Genomic DNA, 25,690 nt, shown 5'->3' with positions numbered 1-25,690 from the left:
CAAATGCATGGTCCCAGTCTAGAAACAGCTAACCCAAAGGGAAACTTGGCAACCGAACATTGTTCTTATTGAATCGCTTAAGTCTGACCTATGATGCTTTAATAAATCGGAAAATTAATCTCTAATTAGTTACAGCCTATAAAAACAATCAAATCAAAAAAATGTATTTTGCTACTTTTTTACGTCGCAGTTTCTAAACTGTGTGGCCCCACTATCCTCCTCTGTGCTTAAACACATCCCACTCAAGAGGAGAAGCCCGTGCCTTCGTCATGTGCCATACATACTTGGTTACGGATGCGTATTTACGCACAGCGACACGATGAGGTTCTGGTCGTCTCGGTGCGCTCTCCTGACCTTAGTCTGCCTCGTTCTGCTTTTAAACAATTCCGGCAGAGCTTCGACCTTCGAGGTTACTCTACTTCACACCAACGACAACCATGCCCGCATCGAGGAGACCAGTGAGGACTCTGGAAAGTGTCCAGCCGGGGGTCCGTGCTTCGCTGGAGTCGCCAGGAGATTTACCAAAGTGTCGGAGATCCGCAAAAAGGAGAAGAATGTTCTGTTTCTGGATGCTGGAGACCAGTTTCAAGGGAGTGTGTGGTTTAATTACTATAAAGGGGCTGAAGCAGCACATTTTATGAACAAACTTGGCTATGATGTTATGGTAAGAACTTGATTTTTACATGTGCCTCCAAACAGATGAGGTGAATGTTTTTTTCTTCTTAAAGTCTATTAAGAGAAAGTTTGCAAAGAAGAGACTTGATTAAATGATCATGAATCAATTACATCCATCTTTACTGGTGTCATACAGGCTTTAGGAAACCACGAGTTCGACAACGGAGTGGAGGGTCTGATCCAGCCTTTCCTCCAGACTGTAAACTGCTCTGTGGTCAGTGCCAACATTAAAGCTGACCACACTCTGGCCGCAAACCTGAGTGGCTACTACCAGCCCTACTCAGTCATCAGAGTGGGCTCAGAGAAAGTGGCTGTAGTCGGATACACCACGGCAGAGACGCCCTTTTTGTCCATGCCAGGTAAACACAGAATCTGCTTTTTGATTGACGAAGCTTTTAATTTCCCTTTTTTGAGCACATTGTTCATGCTTACTGATCTCCTTTCCACTGTTGTATTTACTGTATACAGTATAATGCTTCTGTTATTGATTGTATCAAGTTTTATTAAGAGCACTGACCACTGCAGGATTGTGTCTCCTCTGTGTGTGTCAGGCCAACACCTGAAGTTTGAGGATGAGGTGGAGGCACTGCAGATTCAGGTCAATAAGCTGGAGACTCTCGGCTTTAATAAGATCATCGCCCTGGGACACTCTGGTTTTGACGTGGATAAAGACATTGCCAAGCGAGTGAGAGGGGTTGATGTTGTTATTGGCGGACACACCAACACATTCCTCTATACTGGTATTTTTATCCTATTTTATTTCCCACTCGGGTTTCAGCTGTAGCAACTGAGTTCTTTTCTGTAAATTCAGCAGCCTTTAGATGCTTAAACTGTGCTTCATACATGCGGTAAATCAGTTTAGATGCATAACAGGTTTGTTAGGTCATTGTCACAGGATGTGAGGAGCAGTGCAGTGTGCACTACAAACCACAAAATTTACTTTCCCCACAGGAAAACCTCCATCCACCGAAGTGCCAGCAGGTCCATATCCTTTTATGGTGAGGTCTAACGATGGGAGAAGTGTGCCAGTGGTCCAGGCCTTTGCCTTTGGAAAATATCTGGGATATTTAAAAGTCACCTTTGATGATGCTGGGAATGTTTTAAAAGCTGAAGGAAACCCCATCCTGATGGACAACAGCATCCCTCAAGGTACAGCTTTTGAAAGTCAAACATGACATGAGTGATTAGTAAAGTACAGTATGCTATAGTAGCATATCACTAGTTGAGAAAACTGGTCACTCTGTCAAATAAGTTTATTTTTTACACTTTTTTTTTTTTTTAAATCTTCATTGACTTATGTAGCTTTTAAACATTTATTGTGAGATCCTGATGCAATCTCTCATCCTCGATGCATATAATTAGGAGATAATATACAATAGTGTACTGCTTTGGCAGTAATTCAGAAGTTGCCTGAGAATTATCAGGTATTTTAAGATTTCCTCAATATCTAATATATGTAATTAATTTACTACTAGTTATCAGTACATCCAATATCACACTGCAAAAAAAAAAAAAAAAACAGGTTATTCAGTTTAAGTAATTGTCCAAAATGTGAACAAATATAACACATTGCTCAGGTTATTGTGTTGCTATTTGTCCATGGCGGCATTTTACTTACTAATTCTTGCAAAGTTTGCATGCTAAAAGTGAAGACTTTCTTGATTCATTCCATTGAATCAGGCAGCCCCACTGCCTCTGACTTTTCGAGCACAGTGATGATTGACAACCACCTAAATCTGTTTTCATAACTGTGGGATAGAAAATCATAATTGTGAGATAAAATCTCCAGTGAATTGTTTATGAATGCAATGCACTTCTGCAAGTTCACAAAAAAACTGTCTTAAATACTTCTAATTGTTTCTACTAACAGTTTAATCAATGCTATGTTTAGTTATGATCAAAAGTTCACCAAAATTTTGTCTAATCTACTGTGTGTTCTCAAGGTTATCTGATTTCATTTATTCTTTCATCACAAGCTTTACTTTTTTCCAACTCTCTCAGACCTGGGTGTCCTCGCTGATGTTGAGAAATGGAAGAAAGACTTGGCTCAGTACTCTTCACAATATGTTGGGCAAACCTTAGTCTACCTCAACGGGACGTTTGAAGAGTGTCGATTTCGGGAGTGTAACCTTGGGAACCTAATCTGCGATGCTATGGTAGTAATTACAGGCAACATTCACTTAACTCGTTCACTCAGTCATTTGTTTGCAGCATACTCAGTAAACACTGTTGCCCCCTGATTCTTTTGTCAGTTCACTCATCGCTGAGAGAAGCCGATTTTCTCACTAGTTGTAACCTCAGGTCATATCTGTGCATGTTCAGTGTTTCAAATTAGTGGGATTTAGTGGAAATGAGGGGGCTGCAGGGGTTTAAAGAAAGTTGAAGTAAATACCACTTAACAGTTTGTTTTAGGCACCGAGCTAAAAAGTGGAATTTTTCTGCCATTTAATATTTCCTTTTTGCATGAAAAGATTCACCACAATATAAAGGATTCAAGTGAGCTGCAGTGGAATCATGTGGGCGTATGTATGCTGAATAGTGGAGCCATACGGACAGCGATAGACGAACGCTACAAAAATGGTATTTAAGTCTTCATATACAAAGGCTTCATTGCACTGGATGCCAGTTTTTCCCCCTAATGTGCTGATATACCTATATTTTTAGGTTCCATAACAATGGAGGAGATCCTCACTGTCCTACCATTTGGAGGAACTTTTGATTTGGTCCAAATAAAAGGATCAACAGTGAAAAAGGCTTTTGAACACTCCATTCACAGATATGGACACATGTCTGGAGAATTTCTTCAAGTCTCAGGTTTGGCTCCTGTTACATCCTAGAGTGAAACACAATAATATTAACCTCCTCTGAGTAGGTTTTGTTTTAAAGAAAGATTTTCTCTGTGGCATTTCCAGGCATTCACGTGGAGTACGATCTCTCCAAGCCTGTGAACCAGCGTGTGGTTTCGTTGTCAATGCTCTGCACCGAGTGCCGTGTGCCCAAATATGAACCGCTGGACCCTCAGAAGACGTACACTGTGGTGATGCCCTCATACATGGTGGGCGGAGGTGACGGCTTCACCATGATCAGGGAGGAGGCACTGAAGCATAACACAGGTGAGCAACAGGCTGTGTGTGGGAGATTTCCCACATTCCTTGGAATTATTCAGGTCAATATGATAAATATCTAAGTTCTATTTGTTTGTACGCTTCACTGTCATTACATCTGCTCGCTAAGCAAAAAGGGAGCCCTTATCAACCAACCAGTGTTTTTCATCAGAATGATTCCTACGACTTGGCAGACTGCTGAAAAGTTTAATGTTGTTCCTCCCCTGCTTTTCCTTCCTGGTGGAATGTAACCTCAGCACTCCCATGGCTTTAATGTTTTTTAGTAACATAGAAAGAGGCTGGCCAGTGCTTGTCACTGATTACGGTCCGTTAGTCATTCTGTGGCACTCTGGTAAAAAGTCTCCAACTGGACTCTTTACAAGAATATTTGGAAGAGAGTCAAATCCAGACATCGGTACATGCTATAGATGATGAATGTACTCAAGTGGGAAGTGTGGTAAATATTTTAGGGGAGGAAACCTCAAATTAATTCTGGACACTTTAACTTGCCTGTGAAACCTCTTGACATCATTCGGAAAAGCAGACTCTGGAATTGCAGTGAAATGTCAGACCCTATTTAAGCCCTTATCTTACAGTTCAATAACAATAAGGTTGTTTTATGACTCAGATTCATGAATTTGCTATTGAACTTGGCACCACTTGTGAAATACCTCCATAAAAACAGTGGAAAAGTTGGCTTCCTAAACAGGTCAGGAGCACAGGAGGAGAAAGAAAAGCAGGATATCTGCTGGGGAAAAGCTGCCAAATTTGAAACAGGTTGCACCCTAGTTGGTTCTTTAGATAGATGTCAGCTTTACAATTTGTTCAAGACTAAATTTTCTACTTAATAGATTTCTATGATATGATTTGTATTGACTTTGTGACCCCAAGATAATGAGACCTAATGAATTTGGTGAGCCCCATGATGTTTTGAGTGTAAATTAAACTAACTCCCCTTGTTAAACTATCCATTTAAATGCATATCACTGTTTTTCACTGAGTTAATGTAAATGCATGGATGAAATGACTGTGACATTTTTGTAAAGCAAGACAAAGCTGGGTGCAGTGTATCTGAGTTACAATCTTTTAAAAGCACTGCATCACTGGCTAAATTTTACCCTTGTAGCTTGCTCTGGTGGGATAGATTTATCTAAAGCACATGCATATTCTTAATAAAGTTCTGTAACTATCTCTAAATCTTTTAAACTTAGCTTATAGCACTGTAGTGACTGAGAAAATGTGTTTTGAATATGAGCATGAAAACACATTTCTTTGGTGAAATATCATAAAATACCAAATTTATACCAAATATGATCTTCTCCATTTCTTGCAGGTGATATGGACATTACAGTTTTATCCAAATATATCTCTGATATGAAGCGAGTTTACCCTAAAGTGGAGGGTCGCATCACGTTCAGGAACTCAGCTGCCTTCACAGCCCACAGGCTGGGCTTGTTGCTGCTGAGTCTGTATCTGACTCTCTGATCGGCTTTGTACAGTCCAGGAAATTGAGGGTTTGGGAACTCCTTCAGGACTTGGTTAACTGCCTCTCCATCTCGCCGTCTTCGAGGATAACTAGGAGACAACTGCAGGTTCAGCCTCGGGGTAGATTTAATAGCCCGACAGGAACTGAATTTAACCCACTAACAACATAACAGTCCCACAAAAAATGCATTAAGGGCAATCTTGTTTTCTTCAATCTTACACAAAACGTGCAAGATGAACAACTTAAATTTAGAAAAGCAAAGATGTTCTGAATATTAACAAATGAGGTCGACCTAGAAGTGCATCTAAGTCATTTAACTGGCATTTTAAAAACTATGAATGTGATTTTTCTTAAGTACCTTGTAATAAATGCATTGTCATGCTCCGCCTTGAATTTTAGACAATGGACTGGCCAACTTCTTAGTGGAACAAAAAACAAAGGAAGGCTTTCTGGCAGCTATAAATCTGACTCCATTCACTGAACATCAGTGGATGGAAACAAACCAAAGTTCCAAGTACCTATTTCCCCTGATTCTGTCTTTAGTTGTTGTTTTATCTAAAGCTTTCCTTCTGTCCAGTTCAGTCGACGTTACACACTCAGTGCTGCAGCTGCTCCTCAACACTTATCTCTGTAAAGGATTTTATGGTCATCAGTTACAGACACAAATGTATTACAAGGGTAAAATACTGTTGATAAGATCTGTAAATAAGATTGATTTTTGTATATTGTGAGGAGGTTTCCAAGCATCTGCCAAGTATGCATAGTGGGCATAATCATACACACTGAGTAGATAAATGTTTGTATCAATGCATCTGCCTTTTGGTGTTTAAAAATGACCTTTATTAAGTCTTTCAGTAAGGTTGTTTTAATAAAGTGAAAATTGGGAATAAATGCACATTAATATACTTTTTGTTTGTATCAAGTCTGAAGTGACACTGTCAGATTTAAAGCTGTTCATCTCGTTCTATTTGATTTGCGAAGACATAAAATAGATGAAACTTCCAAACTTGAGATTAAGTACTTGACTGACAAGCAATAAGTCAGTGTAGGGGTATTATTTGAACATTTAGTGTGTAGAGAGTTTTGAAACTGTATTTCAGTGTGCGTAAGCAGTTTATTAAGTGTGCAAGATTTTTACATGTGTACACAAATATGAGCCGATGGTTTAATAGGTAACTGATGTATTCACATCTGGGGCTAAAGCAACAGTTGTTTTATAACAATGTGCTCAACAGCATCACCGTGTTAATAGAAGGCAGCCATTTAAATTTTACTGCTGCTACCAACAGCAGCTGTTAAACAGATGCATACTCTTGAACTATTAGCTTTTATTGTTAACAATAATTACAAAAGGAACACAGTGTCAGCGCAACACCGATTCATCATTTATTTAGATTAACAATACATACATCAGGAGAAGTCTTGCGTTTCCTCTTCTTGTGGGCATCTGGATCAGTTTCCGTATGAGTTAGTCTCAGGTAGTTGAGGCCAGTGAAAGTCTCTGGATTAATTTAGGATCAGTTCATACCTGACAAGCATGTTAGCTCATGTTAAAAAAGTCATGTAGATTTCACATCCATGGAGCCATCACAGAGGTCTCCTTCTGTACCTGCTGTGGAAACAAAAACACAGAGTTAGCACTAAAATAAGCCCTCTTTGTTGTCAAATTGGTGTTTAATTTACAGATGGTAGGGAACAGCCATAATTATTTCAGTATTCACACTCGATTTGCAGAGTAGAATGTAAAACAATGAATGTTTATGGCTATGGTGCTCTCATTTCAGTATACTGACTTGTAGAAAACTATTTTATTATTTATAATGCTTATGTGTATCTAATAGTAAAAAAAAATATTATTACAGATCAAATGTAGTAGCTCATTACACTTTTTTATGATCAATATTTTATTGTTTTAACATTTTACAAACATACAGACATACAAAGGCAGAATGAAGGTGAACATACCTTACTAAAGCTCATTACACTTCTAAATTTCTCCACTGAATTCACTATCAACATAGTCTTAACCACCCTCCTCCTTCATTCCTAAAGTCAGAACACGACTGAATTACTGCAAATGCAATGTGTGATTGAAAAGACATTATTAAAAGAGGACAGGTATTTAATGTGTCGGACCAAGAAATCACACAAACTCTTTCACCTGCCCATGAGGTAAATTTGTCATTTCTTCCTCATTTATAGTTAACAGCTTAGAAATCTGCCTGTAGGGGGAAAAAAACCCCAAACCTTACCAGTTGTTGGTCAAAATCGATATCTCATTTTCACTCTGGTTGCTTTATCGGGTGACTTTTTGTTAATTTTTAAACCACTGAAATGTTAAATTAAGACAAGATAAAATCATGTGCAGGCTACTAACAGGCACAAGGTTTGGACACACTTATTTTGTATTTCCTTAAAGTTTTATATTATACAGTTTCATTCATTCATTGGCACCAGGCAAAATAATGAGTCCATATTAGATCAAATTAAGTTAAACATATTTTTACATGTTAATATAGCTATTTATTTTATCTCCCCTGGAGAGCTTGTAAAGGATAAGGCTGTATAGATGGTGAGTGGCTGGATGGATACTCAGCCTCCACGCTTCCTTTAGAATACAAGACTTGCATTTGTTTACCTTGTTTAGTTCAGGAAAAAGTTCCTGAATGGCGATGTCCAGCAGCACATATGTCAGCTGAGGAAGCCGAAAAGCAGGGAGAAGAAGAAAAGCATTAATGTCATTGAGCAATAAATGAAACACGAAAATAAGCATTTTTAAAAAATGATACGAAACTACAAAATTTCAGAGGAAATTCTTGTGTTTTGTAACATTCCAGTTTACATTGTACACTGTTTTCTGGTATAGGTGTGTACATTCAGATGTAAACAGCAGGGAAATGTGACTTTTCTTACCTTGTTAACTGCCAAAGCATCCCTCAGGTAATTTTTTTTGTCTTATCTTGATATGTTCCAGTATCACTGAGGTACAAACATGCTTTGAAAACGAGGAATGTGTCGGGGTGTGTGTGTGTGTGTGTGTGTGTGTGTGTGTGTGTGTGTGTGTGTGTGTGTGTGTGTGTGTGTGTGTGCGTGCGTGCGTGCGTGCGTGCGTGTGTGTGTCTGTGTGGTGTCCTTTTACCTGCTTGTTGAGAACTGGCTGCTGGAGTCCATCGAAGAGAAGACGCACTCCTTCATACTTGGCCTCTTCTCCGATACATTTCCCAAGAAAGTCTAAAGATTAATGAATTCCCAGCCAACATATGAAATACACACCAATTCCCCTCACGTCCAGACATTTGTCTTAGAAGTGAAAATGCAGGAATTACAGTGGAAGGTCTACACATTACAAAACATGACAAATTGCATGAATACCTGGAATATAGCTCATCATCTCCTCAAATGTTTTCTTTGCTCTCCTCTGCTTGTCTTGGACCGAGCGGGGAGGGCTGCTCTCACAGAAAACTGTGTCTATAAGGGCAAAAAGAACACATACGATTTCACTTAATTTGATGGAATGTTTAGAGGAATAGTTCAAGATTAAGTCACATGGGGAAATCAGCAGTACTCTAGCTGCTGAACTGCAGTGTACCTCTCAGCAGGGTGATGAGTGAGACTAGCCGGTGCTCCTGGACCACCTGATTCAGTTTGTACTGCAGGTAATAATCTGTGTAGGCCTCCAGTGTGTTCTTGAACAGGATCCTGCCACCCATTAGCAGGTGATGTAACCAGTCAGGGATGTGGAAGATGACTCGGCCTGAAACCAAATGGAAAAGGAGAAAGAAGGAATGACAGAGAATGTTTCAGTAAATGAAGGACTCTGCTTTAGGAGTCCAGGTGATTGTCTGGTAGTGATTAATTCACGAGGGAACTCTGATCTCTTTTTAGTACAGCTGTGCAGTAATGTCGTTTTCTTATTTTCTGATAAATGTAATTTGGATTCTGCGTTTAACTTTCTATTCTTTACATTACTACAAAACACTTAGATTTGTCAGTGTTGGTGAAAATATAGCTATTACTACTACTAGATTTAACAGGTCTAAATACTATATAAACAACAGAAACACACTGTTTCTTATGTAAAATTGTATTATTTTCACCTCCAGCTGGCAGCTGTTACATTAAAGTAGGCATAAGACTCCAACAGCAGTTCTGAATCCTTGTTTTGAGTGAAATGGTGTCTACTTCCTGTTGGATTATTGTTGTTTGTCAATGAGAATTTTCTCATCTGCTCATAAATTATGAGCAAATATATATATGTAAAAGATATTTAATGTATTTCAAGTACAAATGTTACTGGATAAAACAGTAATTCAGTAAAATCCTAGATGTTTTCTGTGCTAGCTGATATTTTCTACCCGAAGCACTCTCTACAAATGCTTGTGATCTCTTTGGTATTCTTAACGAAAGTCCTCTCCAAAATGCTTTCCAATAAATTTTTAAGCTGATAAAATCAATTCACTTACTTTGTATCAGAGTCTGACCTTACACAAGCCAGAAGAGCATCCTCTCACTTTAAAAATCACTACGTTACGTCTATAACAATCTACAGAAAGCATTAAAAATAAAATAAAAGTGATAAATGGGGTGTGATAGACTTGCAAAAAACAAATTCCACTTACCCACATACATTAAGTAGTCGTACACCCCTTCAACAGTGATCATTTCCATGAAATAGTTCTGATTGTGCCTCTTCTCTGTCATCTCTGACCGGTTGGCATTGTTTTTGAAGAGGTCATTGAAGAGCTGGGGGAGAGGGACTTACATCAGTGTTTTAGACAGAGCTCTTTAAAACACCCACTGACTCTACTATTTAGTTTCAAGAGCATTTTCACATATGAGTGACTGACAAAACGCTGCTTAAGTAAATATGCAAATTCCATAAGTTTATTTTTTATTTTTCAGGATATTTTTGAACTTTTTAAAATGAGGTTAACTGCATTTGTTACAGCATTTTTAACAAAATTACACATTTGTTCTAGTGTGCCAGTGAAGTGGGTATTCCTGTGTAATCAACCAGAATTGGGTAAAATTGTTGATGTTTGCAAAAGCTTTTATAAAAAGTTCTCAAATTAAATGCTCCAAGCCTTGTTTTGTAATGTCAGATCTGATTACAATTTTGTGAACTATTACTAACAAAAACTATAAGTGACAAGTATGTTAATGCAGTTTGTTGTACAAAGAGTGTATGCATAGACATATTTTTTCTTAAGATAGATAGAACTAAATTAGCATGTTGCTAACACTGAAATCACCAATGACTGCAAAGCTGCCTCTGAATCTTTTTTTAAAATTTGGTTTAACTTGTTATTTGAGGACAACTTGATCAGCTGGGTACAATCAATCGGTGGTGTCCTGGTCATCAAGCATAAAGAGACAAGTCTTGGCAGGCATCTGCATCAGTGGGCCGGTGAACCGTCTAAAAATCCATACGATTTTTTAGCAGGCTCCGTCTGTGCACCTGACATTCAAAGTGCACAGAGGAGTTTGCTGCTTGCATGTTCATATATAATCAGCCCTCACTGACACAACCCCAGTTTCCCCTCCTTACAGTCTACACTGTTCCTACAACAACCATAACTTAGCTTTAAAATTCTAAAACATCCGCCAGCAAAGCTATTGTCGTTTTTGAGCAAAAGGTGGTGACTGTAGCTATTGAATTACATTTGAGCTTTACTCATTGGATGACAATTGCTAGCAGAGAGCAAGAGAAAAAGAGACAGTCTCAAAGGTTTTATAATAAGGATTGCCAACCTTTTTATCATTTTCTGAGGTGGGGCTCAGGATAGTGAGTTCAGGGCGGCTGGGTTTGGGTTTGGGAGATTCGCAGGAGTTGAAGAAGGACTGGATGAAAGGCTCTAGATGCTGCCCTTTCTGACAGAAAAAGCACAGGACACATAATCTATTTAGTTTCAATGACAGTGTTATTTCTCTTACACATGTATGCCAAAAATACAAAGGAGACATTTAGAAACAGCTGTGTTGTGAAGGAAGCAAGACAAAACTGTTCGGCAGCATCCCAGACCACACACACAAACACAACGAATGCAGTTCTTACCTCCTTTATCAGTTTGCTGGGAACAGACTTAATGATTTTCCCTGTGAAACATAAATACTTTATCTCAGTGATGTATGGTTCTGTCACATTTTTCCCCTGTCCCAGACACAAAATATCTTTTCACTGCCACCCAAGGTCAGCCTGATCAAACATTGTCACAGAGTGCTTGACATGTTCTGCTGTTTCAACATAATTTATCTCACTTGTCTTTGTCACTATCTCGGCATGCAGCTCAGAGAGAATACTGTACCGAGGTTCACATCAGGTAACATCTTGTCCAGGAACTGAGACTCCATACTATGAGGAGACAAGAAGTCGGCCAGGAGTTGGCTGTTGCTCAGCTCCGGGTGCTGCAGTAGTCTCTGCAAAGAAAACAGAGAAATATATATATATGCTGTAAGTCGTGTTTTTCTATAGTTTCAAAATATACTTGACAATAGAAGCAAAATGGAGTAAAAGCAGGTACACTATGTTATTCAGGTTGCCATGTGCATACATCCAATTACAGACATTTTACTTATTTTTTTTAACTTAATAGTCTGCAGATTTTCCAGGACTTGACCTGTGGTTTTGCATGTTTTAATACCTACCAACAAATTTTAGTTAATGCTGACTGCTTTTCACAGGATATCGCAGGTTGTTAAATTAACTTCCAAGCCTTCAGAGCAGCACTTTCTATCCATTAATTTCAGCATGTCATAAAAAAAGACAACTCGCAGAGACTTATTTTGAGATAGGTAATCCATCACAGTGAATATTTTCACTGCTTTTTGGGCTGTCATTTATGATTTTGTTGTGATGGTCCTGCGAGCAGGGATCATTTAAAAATCTTTCCTTGGCGCTACGTTCAAGGATGCTCCAGTTCCAACACATGTGGGACTTGTGAGTCAGCTTCTGAAAACTCCTTGAATTTGTGAGCGATGTTGTGTCAAATGAAAACAATCTGCAGTTATGAAAAGGGTGTGAATTTGGTCATTTTTCTGCATAAATGTGTGACAGCCAAGTCTCAAATCTTTTTAGAGAGTCCTTGAATGCACTACTAAAAAGAGTCTTAGTGGACCATGATGGCAACTGCAGAGTTTGAACTCTGTCATTGTGTCCTTTCCTCTGGGCTTTGAAAAGCTACAGCTGCCCTCATGACGGCCAAGCACAGCAGTGACAGAGAGATCATCTCTTCTCCACACAGAACAGGGATTTAACCTGTCTACAGTCCTGACACAAAGTCCTTCACAGCAGCAGAATGATCACTTCTTAAAGGATTTTTTTTTCTAAAGATGAAGTGTTTCTGAGACACTTGGACAAGAATTGACAGTGTTCCAATTTAATCTTTATGTCTGTTCAGACAGACATTGTTTTTGTGGTTGTAAGCAGGAAAAAGTAGAATTAAGAAAAAGTATTGAAACAAATTTGTAACTTTACTGTAGTATTCTACACACCAAGTAGAGGCAAACTGTGACTGTCATCAAAATACTTGGAATGTTTGGTTTTTACTTAATGGAACAGCAAAATTATTTTACTTACATATACAAAAAAACCAACATGCGATTTGAGCAGTGTTTAGTGAGACATCGAACATATTTTAATAGACCATGCATTTACTTAACAATTATATGACCCCACTTTTGTTGCCCAGAGAATGCAGTCACAGCTGTGCACTTTCTTCACTTCTCATCTTCTTGTTAAATTCTGTCCCCTCTTCAGATCCATCAATCTACATTCTGTCTAATACAATTCAGAATCAAAGAGTTTCATCAGCTATCCACCTGAAGGTACTCCTGGAACTCCTCCCGCTTGGATGTGAGAAACTCATAATTCTTGGGACCGATTATTCTCTTTGAGGGCAACTGGGCATCCGGAAACGACCCTACAAAAGATGTAAGATATTACAGAGAGGAATGCTGAAAAAAAACATTAAAAGAACAAGTTTTCTTTCACTGTGACAGGAAAATTACAGTTGTGTGGTTTCCAAGTTTCTAAATGATGCAACAGGGCCATTAGTCAAAATCTAGGTTGACTTAGATGTAATGGTGTGTGAATTGTCTGGAATCCATGAGACCATTTTCGTGGAAAATGTCTTCCTTATGGCTATGAATGAACAAAGGAACAGTGCACCGACCCTCTTAGGCAAACAGCAGCAGGAAAAATTGAGACAACCTACCATGAAACTCAGTGAGCTTTGATTCAAGGACGTAGAACTCCAGATATCTTCTGTATACAGACCAGTTCTCAGTCTCATGCCCCACTGCAGGAAAACAAATACTGAGACTTAGTAAGCGAATAAATCAAAGTGCATTTAGTTGATCGCTCCAAGTGAAAAGTCTTTGATGATTTAGATAAAACTGACAAAGCAAAACTAACTTTTTGTATGTCTAAAATTGTATCACTTGTCTTGGCTGCAACTGTGGACCAACTGTTCAGCTGATCACTGATCTTCCTGTATCATTTTCCATCATTGTGAAGCCTCAGAAAAAGATTTTTCAATTCCTCTGGTATTTTTTTTTTTTTCAGATGGAGCTACGATGCAGATACTTACAACTCATAGTTGCACAGTTGAGAAAGTTTTGGTGTTCACAGGTTAGAATATAACCATGCAATTAGGCTTATTGGAAATGACAGATGTAGTCAGTTTTGTTGCAGTGATCACAGGTTTTCTAACGTGTCACTGAAGACAGGTATATTAACTTTCACTGCACTGAATTACTACTTTGAAGCTGGCATTTTCAATACAGGCTTCCTGAAGACTCTGTTGTTGATTGTTTATAAGAGTAAATACTCATTTTAGAAATAGTACAATCATGGAGATACAGTATGATGCAATTTTGAATCATTTAACATTTAAGTGATATTGCACAAGGGGGGCTCACTTCAGTTGTATACATAGGGTAGCTGAGTTTGTTAAGATTACATTTTTAATAAAAAATGAGTTCTTTTAAAAATCCCCAACTGTTTCCTATTCTTGTAACAGTGCTAGACAGTCATACTGAGACATACTGAGCTTGCAGCTGACACACAGCAATGTGGCTGGAAAACACAGGCCTGACAGGTCGAAGTTGGCTGCATAGGGTTTGTAGCCACATCAACATAAAGGCTATTCTGGGAGATGGGAGTGCAGGGAAAGGTCCAATGACAAGCAGTATAAGACTCTCCAGAGTCTCTAAAGAGGGCAGCCTGTGGCTCTGGAGGAAGTGCCAGGATTCTACTTGGTCTCCAAAGTAAGTGAATGGCATCTGGAAAAAAGACTGGGACAGTGGGATTCACTACTGAACAGACCTATCACCATTTGATAACCCAAAAGATGGCACCACTAACTTGGCCATTATTTAGAGTTTAGGCAGCATGTCTAAGGAGTGTAATTAAGGGATACTAACAGCTAAATCCTACATAACAGACTTAGACATTCACTTCTCTTGCAGATACTAAGGCAACTTGTGTACAGTGGGTGCTACACTGCAGCTGGTAAGTACAGTTAAATAACCTACACATTCAGCAGACTCTTTCTAACGGAGAAGCACCACTCACTTGGCCATCCGGTAGAGTCTAGGCAGCATGTCTCAGGAGTGCAGTTAATAGATATTAACAGCTAGTCATACATAACAGACCTCAGTTCTGAAAGAATATTTAATGTCACAAAGAAATATGTACAGTTTGAATTTATTCTATGCATATTTACTGGTGTCAGCAATAATTGGTCAAAATTTTACCCCAATGCAAAATTCCATTCCACAGAAAATAACAGCACATCTTACTCCAAAACATCATGCACCAAGGCAGAATGACCTCTCTCAGATGTCACTAAGTGAGACAGAAAGAAAAGGTCCACACTGCCTCACCTGCCTTCCGGTCGTTGCGCTCCACATCGATACAGAACACAGGAATCCTCTCCCTCTTTACATCGTCATCGTAGAAATCAATATACGGGATCGTGATGTTCCAGGCTGAGAGGTTTCGGGGGGTGCTGGGAGTGGAGGCTGCCTCCATCGGGGAGTCATCCTCCAGCACCATCATAGCTTCCTCCACCTTGAATAGAAGGAAGTGAAAGAAGTGAAGGTCAGGTGGCCTTTTCAGAATTAGCAGGTTATGGTCAAAACTGCTTCTGTTAAGGCACAAAACACTGTAGCTAAAAACAGTAAAAAGAAAACAGCAGGCAAGATGTGTACAGTCTTAAGATAACTGCAGGATGGAGAGCTGCTGTTTGTTTGTTTTTTAAATTATCCTAAGGTCTTTTATTCTTTCACTTCATGTTCTCTTAATTTTGTTCTGAATTACAATTTAACTGTTTACTTGCACATACACTGTACCCTCAAGTTTAAAATTAACTTTCTTCACAGTGATTTCGAATATTAAAGAGACTTTAAAAAAAAAAAAAACATAGCTGTTGAGACTCCACCACAATTAAGGGAAGGCAAAAGTAAACACAGGATTTCCCCTTACACTAAATACAGGACAGGCAATTAAAGAAATATTTGTAGACTCTAAGCTACAGTAACAGGTTGTGTTTTGCTGTTGAAGACATGCCATCATATCTGTACATGTGGTTGATTCTTTTAAATATAACACTAAAATAAAATAATATTACTTAGGAAACTTCTGTACAGTAAAAGCACAACTGTTTTTGTTTTTTTTTTTTAATTAAAAAGAATATGAAGTAATATACTCTAGTGTTGATTGATGACGCTTCAATGAAACACTGGACAAGTGAATACACTTAGGTTACGGTATATTTCTGTTTAAAAGGTGACTAGAAAATACCTATAACTAGGCAGGAAAAGTAATAAAATGTGGTGAGTAATACTGAGAACACTTAAGCTGGCTGCACATTCACTTTTTGGAATAATGCAAATGTCTCAGTAGCCAAATAGCAGTGATCCGACCAAAACCTGAGAAATCATCAAAACTAAAAACTCTGGAGTCTTCACTTAGATGGCAGGTTTTGATATACTTTGATAAATGTTTCCTTTCTTTATTCACCAATGCCCCCATGTGGCGATTACCTTGGTAATCGCCACATGGGGAGCGCTTAGTTTTGAAATTTTTGTTTTGCACTGGGTTCGACTAAAATTAATATCATTTCAGTTTCTTTCACATTTTGTAATCTATCACATGCAGAATTAGTCAGGGAAACGTTCACATTTGTAAGTATGAAGAACACACACGATCATTACTTGGGTCTCTTCAGTTCATCACACTTTCTGCTTCAACTCTACATTTCTGTAGGAACTAAACTATCCCTTGTTTGGGGATTAGTGAAGTCATCAAGTAATTTGTAATTATGTTCACAGGTAAATATTTAGCAAATTGTTTAGGTCATTTTTCATGTAAAAATATTTCATGGTTCCAGCATTACAAATGTGAACATTTTTTGCGTTTTTCCTCTATTCATTTAAATATATTTTTATAAGTTGGGGTTGTGTTAGGACTTTTGGTTAGACAAAACAGGCATTGTAAATATGTCACTTTTTTCAGAATTTCTACAAACCAAACAATTGCTGGAGAAAATATCAACAAATTGATCCATAATAAAAATAATTGTTAGTCTTATACAAAATAGTTCAAAATGAGCTTAACCATACAATCCTAATTTTACATTTAAGTATGAGTGTTAATGATCCAGTAACATAATATATAGTAGTGTAGCAGTCAAACGGAGCATCCGTTCTTGCATTGAATATTTATATGTTACATTTTTTTGAGTACATTTCCCTGATTATATTTAGATATTTTAACTTAAGCATACATGCAGGAATTTTACTTGTAAGAGTGTGGTATTAGAACTTTTACTTAAGTAAAGGTCAGATCTGAATATTTCTTAGACCACTGATAAAAAAGACAGTTGAGACTATTTTTAGATCTGCCTCACCATATCATCCTCTCCTTCTACCAGCCCATAAGATGGCAGCATCGCTCCCTCCATGGTTGTGCTCTTGAACACTCCTTTGATCTTACTGCCAATGCGGCTGATCCCGAAGGATTCGCCCCTCTTTGACGTGTTCCTGCAGTTCGGACAGGACGATATTCAACAATGAGAGATGGAGGGGATGAGTGCGGCTTCAGCAAAGCGCATGCAGCTTGAGAGAAGTGACTGGGGAGGAACCATAGAGGAGAAGAAGCAGCATACTGTAACGGTATCATGACATAAATGGGAGGGAAAAGCTAAGGTAGCCAAACCCAAGCCAAAATGTCACTTCACAATCATCTTACAATGAAATGCCTAGCTTGCTGGTAAAGCACTGCAGGGCCAAAAGCAAATACAACACAAAGCAGTGAGCAGTGATTTCATGAACTGATGTTTCGTTTGACGGGGATAAGAACATTTTAATGATCACAAAAATATTGTAGGATCAGTTACCAGTCAACCAGGAAAGGTACACAAAATCACAGGTACTCTGTGTGAGTGCCTGTTAGATACGTGAAATAAAAATCAACATATAGTGAAATACCCAATACACAAGAAGCTAAACATAGACGAGTCACTGCATTGGCAAACACAAGTATTATACCACAACAAAGCTGGAGAACACATAAAAAATAAAAACAGGATCCCATGCATCGGCCCCCCCCATGCAGGCGTGGAGGTTGGAACTGGGGTCACATGGAGAAAAATGGACGGTAAGACATCACACTGAGTGGCCTGTGACACACAGATGGACCCTGACTTACTTGGGTGATGAGTGGCGGTGGGATAGCGAACCATATGGGAAGTTTGTGAACGTGGACTGGGCATGGAGGGAGTTAAAAGATGCAGGTGAAGAGCTGCCAGAGGCGGTGAACAGTGAGGATGGGGACTCGGGGCTCCAGTCCCAGGAACTATAAGCAGAACAGGGTCACATCCCCATGGGCAAGAGGAGGGAGAGGATCGTGGATCATACCAGGGCAGGCAGTATGGTGGTTACAGAATCAGAGTGGACATACAGTCACAGACACAGCACGGTGGTGGCAATACATAGATGGAGTAACGGGCAGACAAACGGGCAGAGTGGAGGGGGATTCTCAGTCGCAGATATGGACAGAGTTTAGGCTCGTAGTTGGTCAGCGTTCATGAATGTGAAAGTGGGAATGCGCTACTGAAAGCAATAATCTGCTGTCTCATTTATCACCTCTGAGTGGCATAATTGATGCTGCTTTGAAAACTGCCTTCATAACAAGATCGCTTAAGACAGAAAAATTGAAAATAAAACCATTCGACATCCTCTCCTAAGGTTTGCTGGTGCTTAATTCTGCAATTTTGGGAAACAAGCAAACCTTGCTTTGCTAAGAAAACATAAAAACATGAAAACTAAAGTCTAAACCAGCACGACCCTTGATTAGCTTGATTAGTATCTAATTAATGATGACTCATGCTACAATTAGCATGATTAGCTAATTAAGGTCACTTTTCTCAACCTTCTCTCATTTGCATTTACAGCACAAGCACCGAATGAAAGATGTATGTAGGAGTGAAATTAGATTAGCAATAAAACGATGTATCATTATCCTATTATCAACTAATGCACATTGAACTGGAGGCCTGATTGCAGTTGGCACAGGGCATAGTGAATTTGTTAAAAAGGCAGTACATCGCCCTCTTTAGGCAAGAATGAAGTGTCTTTTGTATCTTGCGTGCAGCACTGCTCAGCCAGCCACTGTTTTGATCAGCACACTGATGCCTTATACTCACCGAATGTCATCCAAACTGAGGCTATTTCTGGAACAATATGCACAAGGAGTTAGTGGCAGGGCCCCATGGCCACATACACACCACACCCCGTGATAGAAAACATAACAGTCGATCCCTGGGCTCGAGTTAATTTACTTTTAATTGGAGTTTCATTACACTCCAACTCTAATCTTTTGCAGCAAATTACAGTTTATTAGAATAAACTTAAGTGAATTCAGGTTTATAATTAATGCAGCTGGCATATAAAATATTCTGCCTTCACAATGCAGTGGCTAAGGGGATACAGGGAGTTGAGACCATTAAAGAAAGTTTTGTAACTTATCAGTGAAATCAGAAAAAATAAAGGAACTTCAGTTGGATGTGGAAGAAAACAGAGTAATTAATTTTCTGCTTAAAAATGAGCTAACAGTTAGTCAGTGTGTGCTTTAATTGCTTTCTGTTTTTAGATTACCAAAGGTTACTTGAATATTATTATACGAAGCTTGTATCTTGTTGCACACAAACACAAAAATTAGTAAAGTGAAACCTACCTGCTCATTTTGGAATTCCTGGCAGGGGACTCAGCCCCTCTCAGAAGTTGGCGAAAGTACTGCAGAAAACATAGAAAAAGGTTATGAAGGTACACTGCAAACACTGCATATGCAAATTATGATACAGTAATCTAGGCTACATTTGAGAAACATGCGGTATCTAATGACCCTTTTATGCCTGCAAAGTAGTCATTACTGTCCTGTTTATTCGGAATCAGGAGCAGGAGTGGCAACAAAATATATACATAAAAAAATCATATTATTTTCCAGACTCTGTATTAATGCAAGGCAGTGGCCTGCTGTGGACAATAGCTGAGCTCTGGTCAACCCAATTATATTCAATGAAACTGCCTTTGAGGGGTGAAATTCGGCTTGGCAGCTTGGCATAATGCCAGCGTCGGTTCATTGGCCAGTTGTGCGTCTGGTATTGATGACAGGACCGATAGTGGTTGGTGGCTGAGAGATCGGAAGAGGATAGTGCAACAGAGTCAGCAAATTCCAAATCAAGTCTATTTTCACCATCAGGCAGACATAATTTGTTTCTTACATTTAAGACAATCAAAATAGGAATAGCAGAAATTATAAACATGTAGTCTGTGCTAAAATGATCATGTTTTGAACCGATTTGTCAGACATCTGAACATGGCAGACAGACAAAATACAGATATAAAAGATATGATTAACTAGCAGAACTCTTACATCATCATACCCTGTTAAGAGCACTCCGTCCAACCAACCAGATGCTCTTAGATGTCCCAAGATCAAGACACAAAAACAGAGGCAATCCAGGCTGTGGCTAACCCTAATATCTGGAAAAGCATATGTTTTCTTATAAGAACTATTTTGTGTGCTTTAATGTGCTTTAACTGTTATATATCAATTTTTTAAATAGTTTTTTTAACATTCACATTTACTAATTTTGGTATTTTAAGCCTGTGCAGCACTTTGCACTGCAAACTGCACGACTGGTTGTTTTCAGTGTGCTATACAAGAAATTAAAGATTTTACTTTTCACTAAGTTGGGATGAGCGGTGTGTTTTTAAGCTTTTTGACAATGAGTAAAGCGATGTATTTCTTGGGGAAGATGCTAACCTCATCACTGTGACAGAACATGGGGGTGAAAACATTCTCCAGGAGGGAAAGAACATGTTCGTAGGCTTCAAACAAGCACCTCATGGTCTGCAGTTTCACCACCTCTGCATATGGGCCCTCAGCAACTGGGAAGTTAAATAAAAACACATACATGTCCATAGCAAACAATTAAGGTGTACTTTGTATGTATTTACGTGTGTTTTCAAAGAAATGTTAAATGCAGTGATTCAGTAAAGATTGGTATTACATACTATTGCGTATTTCTTCCACTATAAAGGGGTCGAAGCGGATCTTGTCAACACTCTCGTCCAAGCAGTAGGTCTCATAGATCTTCTTCACTTCCTCATGAAGCATCATTTTCTCTGAATCAGAAAGCTCTGGGCACAGGATCCTGTCGTTGAATTCCTCTGCGAAGTTAGGAGAGTCAGACATTGCAGTCTCACTCTGCAAGGACTTTTCAGAATGCATAACTGTGGCATCTGATTGTCATTATAAACAGTCTTTCGTAAGTTTCGCTAGTACTTTCAGACTGACTGACTTGCTGAAAAGTAAAAAAAAATGGGGGCTAAATTAGAAAATGCTTCTTTTGAAGTCATTTTTCTGCAATTGACAGAACTGAGCAATTAATTGAGACAATATTAACCACGCTGTCTCTGGGGCACAAAAACAGTAATCTGGTAGCTTTTATGAGTAAAAACAACCAGATTTATCCAGACTTCTGAGAGGAACTGGAAACACTTACCAACTGCCAGGCAGAACTGGAGCACGTGGACGGCTCCTTCTTGCTTTAGGAAGTTCATGAAACGAAAGAGAAGGTCTTGCTGTTCTCTGATTTCCTTCAACTCCAGCTTCAGCACCTGATGTGAGAAAGCGCAGCAGAAAAAAAACATACTATTAATAGCTAACAGACATAGGGCTCTCTAAACCACTCTTTGATGTGTTCCTTTACTTATTGGGGAGCTGGCTTTTACATGTTTCAGAGGTTGTATGCAGTGCTTTATTACTACATTGTTCAGTATCAAAGGAAACACTTACTGAGGGTTTCTTGTTGCGGATATCAGAGTACTTTTGTAGGAAAGGAACCAATGTTGAAGTGGGCTCTGTGGCTTCTTCAGGCTATGGGGACAAAGGTAGATGCATGTTAACCCTTTTCTTCATAATATTACATACACTTTGCAGCAAGATTTTGAAATACATGAAATATACATTGAACTTCACATCACCTCAAAATTCGACAAGTACTTACTGGGGAGTTGTCAATGAATATCAAAATTAAATGATTTACTGTGTCCTGAAATTGGAAAAAAAAAGCAGCCATTAAGAAAACTCACCTAAAACAAGACATACCCCAGTCATTAGTTTGCATGCTTGTGGTTAATCAACACTAATTAACAGGCTACAGATGAAATTTAGTCTTAGACTGGCAAACCATATCAGCAGAGGGTTTCAAGTGACAATAGCTTTCAGTTTCTGACTTTAACATGTCTACACTCACAGGATCAGCCAAGTAGTCCATTGAAGGAAGGAAGACAGAACCAGCCAAGACTTCTCTTATCAGGAGAGTAAGAGATCTGAGAGGAGTGAAGAGATAATGTAGCAGGAAATGAGAGAGTGAAAGAGTAAAGAATGACCCTTATCTGCTATGTATTGTGTCAGTAACGTCAGACACTCGCACTGTGCCATATATATGATGGCAGTGCATGCCGTTTACTGCCGCAGCAGTGGGTTACCTGCAATCTGTAGCTTTGGGTGGCAGAATGTAGGGGAAAAGCATCTCAGTCAGCTTCCTGAGGTAAAGAAGTTCATCTCTGCGACTTCGTAGAGCTACATGGAGATCGGGACCATATTCCTCCAGGGCAACTTGCTGAAGAAACTCTGTGTTCTTTACTACAAATAAACACAAATAGAGTTAGCCTTTTTATGGTGAACCCAACTCAGATTGTATTTGTGTGATCATATCAGCCATACCTTTCTGTCTTGCTTTGCTAATAATTTCAATGTGCTTCATGGAAACTTTGAGAAGTTTTTGTGTAATAAGGGATGCCACATCCACCTGGGAGAGAAATTTTTATTTTTTTTAAATTAATATTCAATCAACTAGCATTCAAAAAGTTTAACTTAATACAGTCTGATTGTCACCTTCTGAGTTCGGCGCACTAACACAGCTGCAAAGAAACGCAAAGTCACTCTCAGCTCGTCGACAAATGCCTCATCATCCGTGATATCTCTGAAAGACAAACACTGTCCAGTCACTTGGATTATTCAAGATAACACATTATACCACAATCTGAAGTACAACAGACAAAAAAAATGACTTACCTATACCAAGGATATACAAAATTTTCCAGAACAAGCTCTAGAATCTAAAATAAATAAAAAACAGGATTGAGATAATTTAATCAATTAATGTGATATAATATATGTTTAATGTATGCCTGTTACCTCTGAAAGAGAAGCGTCCACCTTAGAAGGAACTTTCAGGTCAAGCCATGGCTGATAGTTTTCCAGTAACAAAGTTGGTCTGTCAATTAAGAAAGAAAGAAAGAAAGAAAGAAAGAAAGAAAAAAAAAGAAAATCCAAGTTTTACCCACAAAGAATAGAGTTGTAATCCTCTGCCTGACCATTAGGGGGCAGTGTAATATCTGCCATAACCTTCTAAATATTCTCTTCTAAAGAATGGCCTGACTAAGCATGACTACCTTATAAACAACAGTATTGAACATAATAAATGTATGTTGACAAATCAAATATTATAAGGTTAAAGCAAGATAAATAAACATAACAAGAATTATTTTCCTAGTTTAGCCTACCATTTGATTTGTGCCCTGTCTTTTACTAGTACAAGAAAACCCAGAGTATGCAGAAGCATGGGAATAGACATAGTCACACTAGAATATCCATTTTTTTGCAGGCATTAAGAGTATATCTGGTCAGGATAGCTAATGTTGACACAAGGTCAAAATACAACAAAACATAGCTTCTTCCTCACCACTACACCACAACATAACTGGGTCACTCACCTGTGCCTTTTGCATTTGATTTTTCCACAAACAGCACAGCTGTGGCCTAGTGGAAACAACTCTTGCTGGTATGACTGCAAGAGAAAGTTAACTTAGATTAACAGATAGTATTATTCAGCCTAAATATTGTGCCCAGTCTTCTGATACATCTGTCCATTGATAGCAACTGCAAACATCCAACTATAATTTACTATCCATCACATTTGTGGCACTACTGTATCCTCCAGCCCTAATCTGTTCAGCTGCATAATGACCTACCTTAGTCTTTGGTTTAATGGAGACTAAGATGTTAGGCAGCAGAGACTCAGGCCCCAATGAGCAGTAGAAAGTGACCACTCCAGCCAGGAAGGACCAAAACACCATTATAATGTGAATGTATCTGTGGGAACAGAAATATAGTGCAATTAACGGGGTAAAACCATTAGAGCATATAAAGGGAATAGATGTGGGTGTCAGGGAGGTTGCCTGTGGAGTGGTGTTAACTGAACTGGTGTGCACTTACCTATTTAAAAGCACAGTGGACAGCAGCAGGACCAGCAGCAGAAAGCAGAAGACTGGATACTGTCGGCCCAGCTCTCTGACCCGCTCCAGCTTCATCCTGCGTCTTATTTTCAGCAGATAAGCCGTGATGCACCCCATCCTCGTCTGAAAATATCTAGCCTACTGCATATTACTGTAAAATAAACAACACATTATGATGCGACTGTCTACAAACAAACATGGGCGTATAACAGCGACACGGAGCTCCGTCAAGTCAAATTCATGGTGGTTTTGTGCGCTCGTTTTACACACCGAGCAGGTTGCAGTGATTCTATATATCGACTCCAGCACTTACTGTAGGTGTACGGCGGATGGCATGGGCCATTTCTCACTGTAGTCCAGCAGCGACACCATCATGAATGTGCAGAATCAAAATACGCAGGCTGCGCGTTCGTAAGATCAGGCAGCGCAGGACCGGCGGGGTGCTGCACAGCTGTAAGCCCAAGTAGGATTAGCGATAATTACACAGCATCATTTGTGTGCAGACGGTCCTCAAACTCTTTTGGGTTACTGCTGGGCTAATGGCTGCGGTGCTCCGGCTGTCATTTCTGACCGTGGAGGGACAGCGGTGCTGCCTGGCTGTCGGCGCCGGAGACCCGTGATGTCACCTCCGCCGCGCTCCTAACAGGAGCAGCAACTGGCTCCCGTTGGATTAGCTACACGGTAACAAGTGTATCCGCTGCATACTGCCTAAAAAAGTAATAAATAAAAGGAGCCGTAATACACAGACGAGGTGTCCGTATTGAAAGAACGAAGCTGAAAGCGGAGTGACGTTCTTGGAAGCGGCCATGTCGATTTGAAGTGTTTTTGCATGTAACGCACTGGAGTTGCGTCGCAGTTATTACTAGCGTACAATAAATAACTTATACGACACTTTCAACTCAGGAAACTAAGCAAGAGGACTGAAAATCTTCCACCTTTTCACAACGTCCGCAAATTTGGAGTTAACCGCCATTTAATTAGCTAGTCCCGCTATAGGAGCTACATCAGTGTTGTTGCTATGGTTACTGCGAACTTGCGATTTAGGCGTTTCGTTTTTTTCAAGCAAAACATTCCATTGGGGCGCCAGATAATTAATAACCAAGTATTCATGGCCGTATCGGTAGTTTATCAAAACTACACGACGAATCAGTTAAAATATAAAACAGACACAACTTACTGTGTTAATATCGAGTTTTGAACCATTGTTCTCTCAACGAAATCGTAGTGCTGAAATAACGTCAATATTTCAAATCTCGCGATAGAAAAATATCTAATTGGTAATTTTGCAGTTAGCCAGTTTCAAATCACTGATACTGTGAATTGTGGCACGCATATGGCTTCCGGGGACACTCTGGACCAAAATGATATAATCATGACATAGTTATCAGTGCCTGCTCTGGAGTCTTTACCATTGTGTAACTGTCATTTAAAAACACAGGTTTGCAACTTCAACTTCTTTAAAATATTAGCAAGATTACTTTATGTTATTCTGCGTGGCTCAATCTGTACTTCTTAAAAAGTATATTTCACTCACCTTCTCTTCATCTAATGT

The 25,690-nt window shown here is 39.1% G+C and overlaps 2 protein-coding genes across 5 annotated transcripts; one reads left to right on the top strand and one right to left on the bottom strand.

Annotated features, from left to right (window-relative positions):
* Positions 1-267: 267 nt before the first annotated feature.
* LOC111577968 (snake venom 5'-nucleotidase) lies at positions 268-6,160 on the top strand. The gene is made up of 9 exons (XM_023284513.3): positions 268-664; positions 812-1,034; positions 1,227-1,415; positions 1,627-1,824; positions 2,677-2,831; positions 3,147-3,255; positions 3,340-3,489; positions 3,588-3,788; positions 5,113-6,160. Exons 1-9 carry the CDS (start codon positions 320-322, stop codon positions 5,262-5,264), a joined length of 1,722 nt encoding a protein of 573 aa, XP_023140281.1. The 5' UTR covers positions 268-319; the 3' UTR covers positions 5,265-6,160.
* A 468-nt stretch (positions 6,161-6,628) lies between these two features.
* LOC111577962 (sorting nexin-14) lies at positions 6,629-24,951 on the bottom strand. Of its 4 annotated transcripts, XM_023284502.3 has the most exons (31): positions 24,452-24,951; positions 24,119-24,289; positions 23,875-23,995; positions 23,617-23,690; positions 23,039-23,117; positions 22,916-22,959; positions 22,736-22,823; positions 22,565-22,649; positions 22,327-22,483; positions 22,092-22,167; positions 21,843-21,887; positions 21,632-21,712; positions 21,339-21,453; positions 20,848-21,003; positions 20,597-20,721; positions 19,505-19,563; positions 18,975-19,001; positions 17,978-18,124; positions 17,178-17,310; positions 15,151-15,337; positions 13,479-13,562; positions 13,084-13,184; positions 11,571-11,682; positions 11,321-11,361; positions 11,017-11,136; positions 9,885-10,008; positions 8,855-9,019; positions 8,638-8,733; positions 8,405-8,496; positions 7,904-7,960; positions 6,629-6,877 (listed from the first exon to the last, which is right to left on the bottom strand). In XM_023284502.3, the coding sequence occupies exons 2-31, from the start codon at positions 24,253-24,255 to the stop codon at positions 6,836-6,838; spliced, it is 2,970 nt and encodes a 989-aa protein (XP_023140270.1). In that variant the 5' UTR covers positions 24,256-24,289; positions 24,452-24,951; the 3' UTR covers positions 6,629-6,835. The 4 variants fall into 4 exon arrangements, with proteins under 4 accessions (XP_023140270.1, XP_035810617.1, XP_035810616.1 ...); XM_035954724.2 differs by lacking the exon at positions 17,978-18,124 and having other exon boundaries at positions 24,452-24,950; XM_035954723.2 differs by lacking the exon at positions 18,975-19,001 and having other exon boundaries at positions 24,452-24,950.
* Positions 24,952-25,690: the final 739 nt, after the last annotated feature.

The sequence above is a fragment of the Amphiprion ocellaris genome, chromosome 20, assembly GCF_022539595.1.
Source record: "Amphiprion ocellaris isolate individual 3 ecotype Okinawa chromosome 20, ASM2253959v1, whole genome shotgun sequence".
Lineage (NCBI taxonomy): Eukaryota > Metazoa > Chordata > Actinopteri > Pomacentridae > Amphiprion > Amphiprion ocellaris.
Note: the sequence above shows the minus strand (reverse complement) of the source record. Positions and strands in the feature narration are given on the sequence as shown.

Excerpts from the sequence above, each read along its gene's own strand:
- LOC111577962 (XM_023284502.3), bottom strand. The coding sequence starts at position 24,255 with ATGGGGTGCATCACGGCTTATCTGCTGAAAATAAGACGCAGGATGAAG. Across the intron at positions 22,824-22,915 it reads TTTGTATATCCTTGGTATAG|AGATATCACGGATGATGAGG; the intron begins GTAAGTCATTTT and ends TTTGTCTTTCAG. Across the intron at positions 19,564-20,596 it reads TGTTCTGTCACAGTGATGAG|TACTTTCGCCAACTTCTGAG; the intron begins GTTAGCATCTTC and ends TGTTTTCTGCAG.
- LOC111577968 (XM_023284513.3), top strand. The coding sequence starts at position 320 with ATGAGGTTCTGGTCGTCTCGGTGCGCTCTCCTGACCTTAGTCTGCCTC. Across the intron at positions 2,832-3,146 it reads ACCTAATCTGCGATGCTATG|ATTCACCACAATATAAAGGA; the intron begins GTAGTAATTACA and ends TTGCATGAAAAG. Across the intron at positions 3,789-5,112 it reads GGCACTGAAGCATAACACAG|GTGATATGGACATTACAGTT; the intron begins GTGAGCAACAGG and ends CATTTCTTGCAG.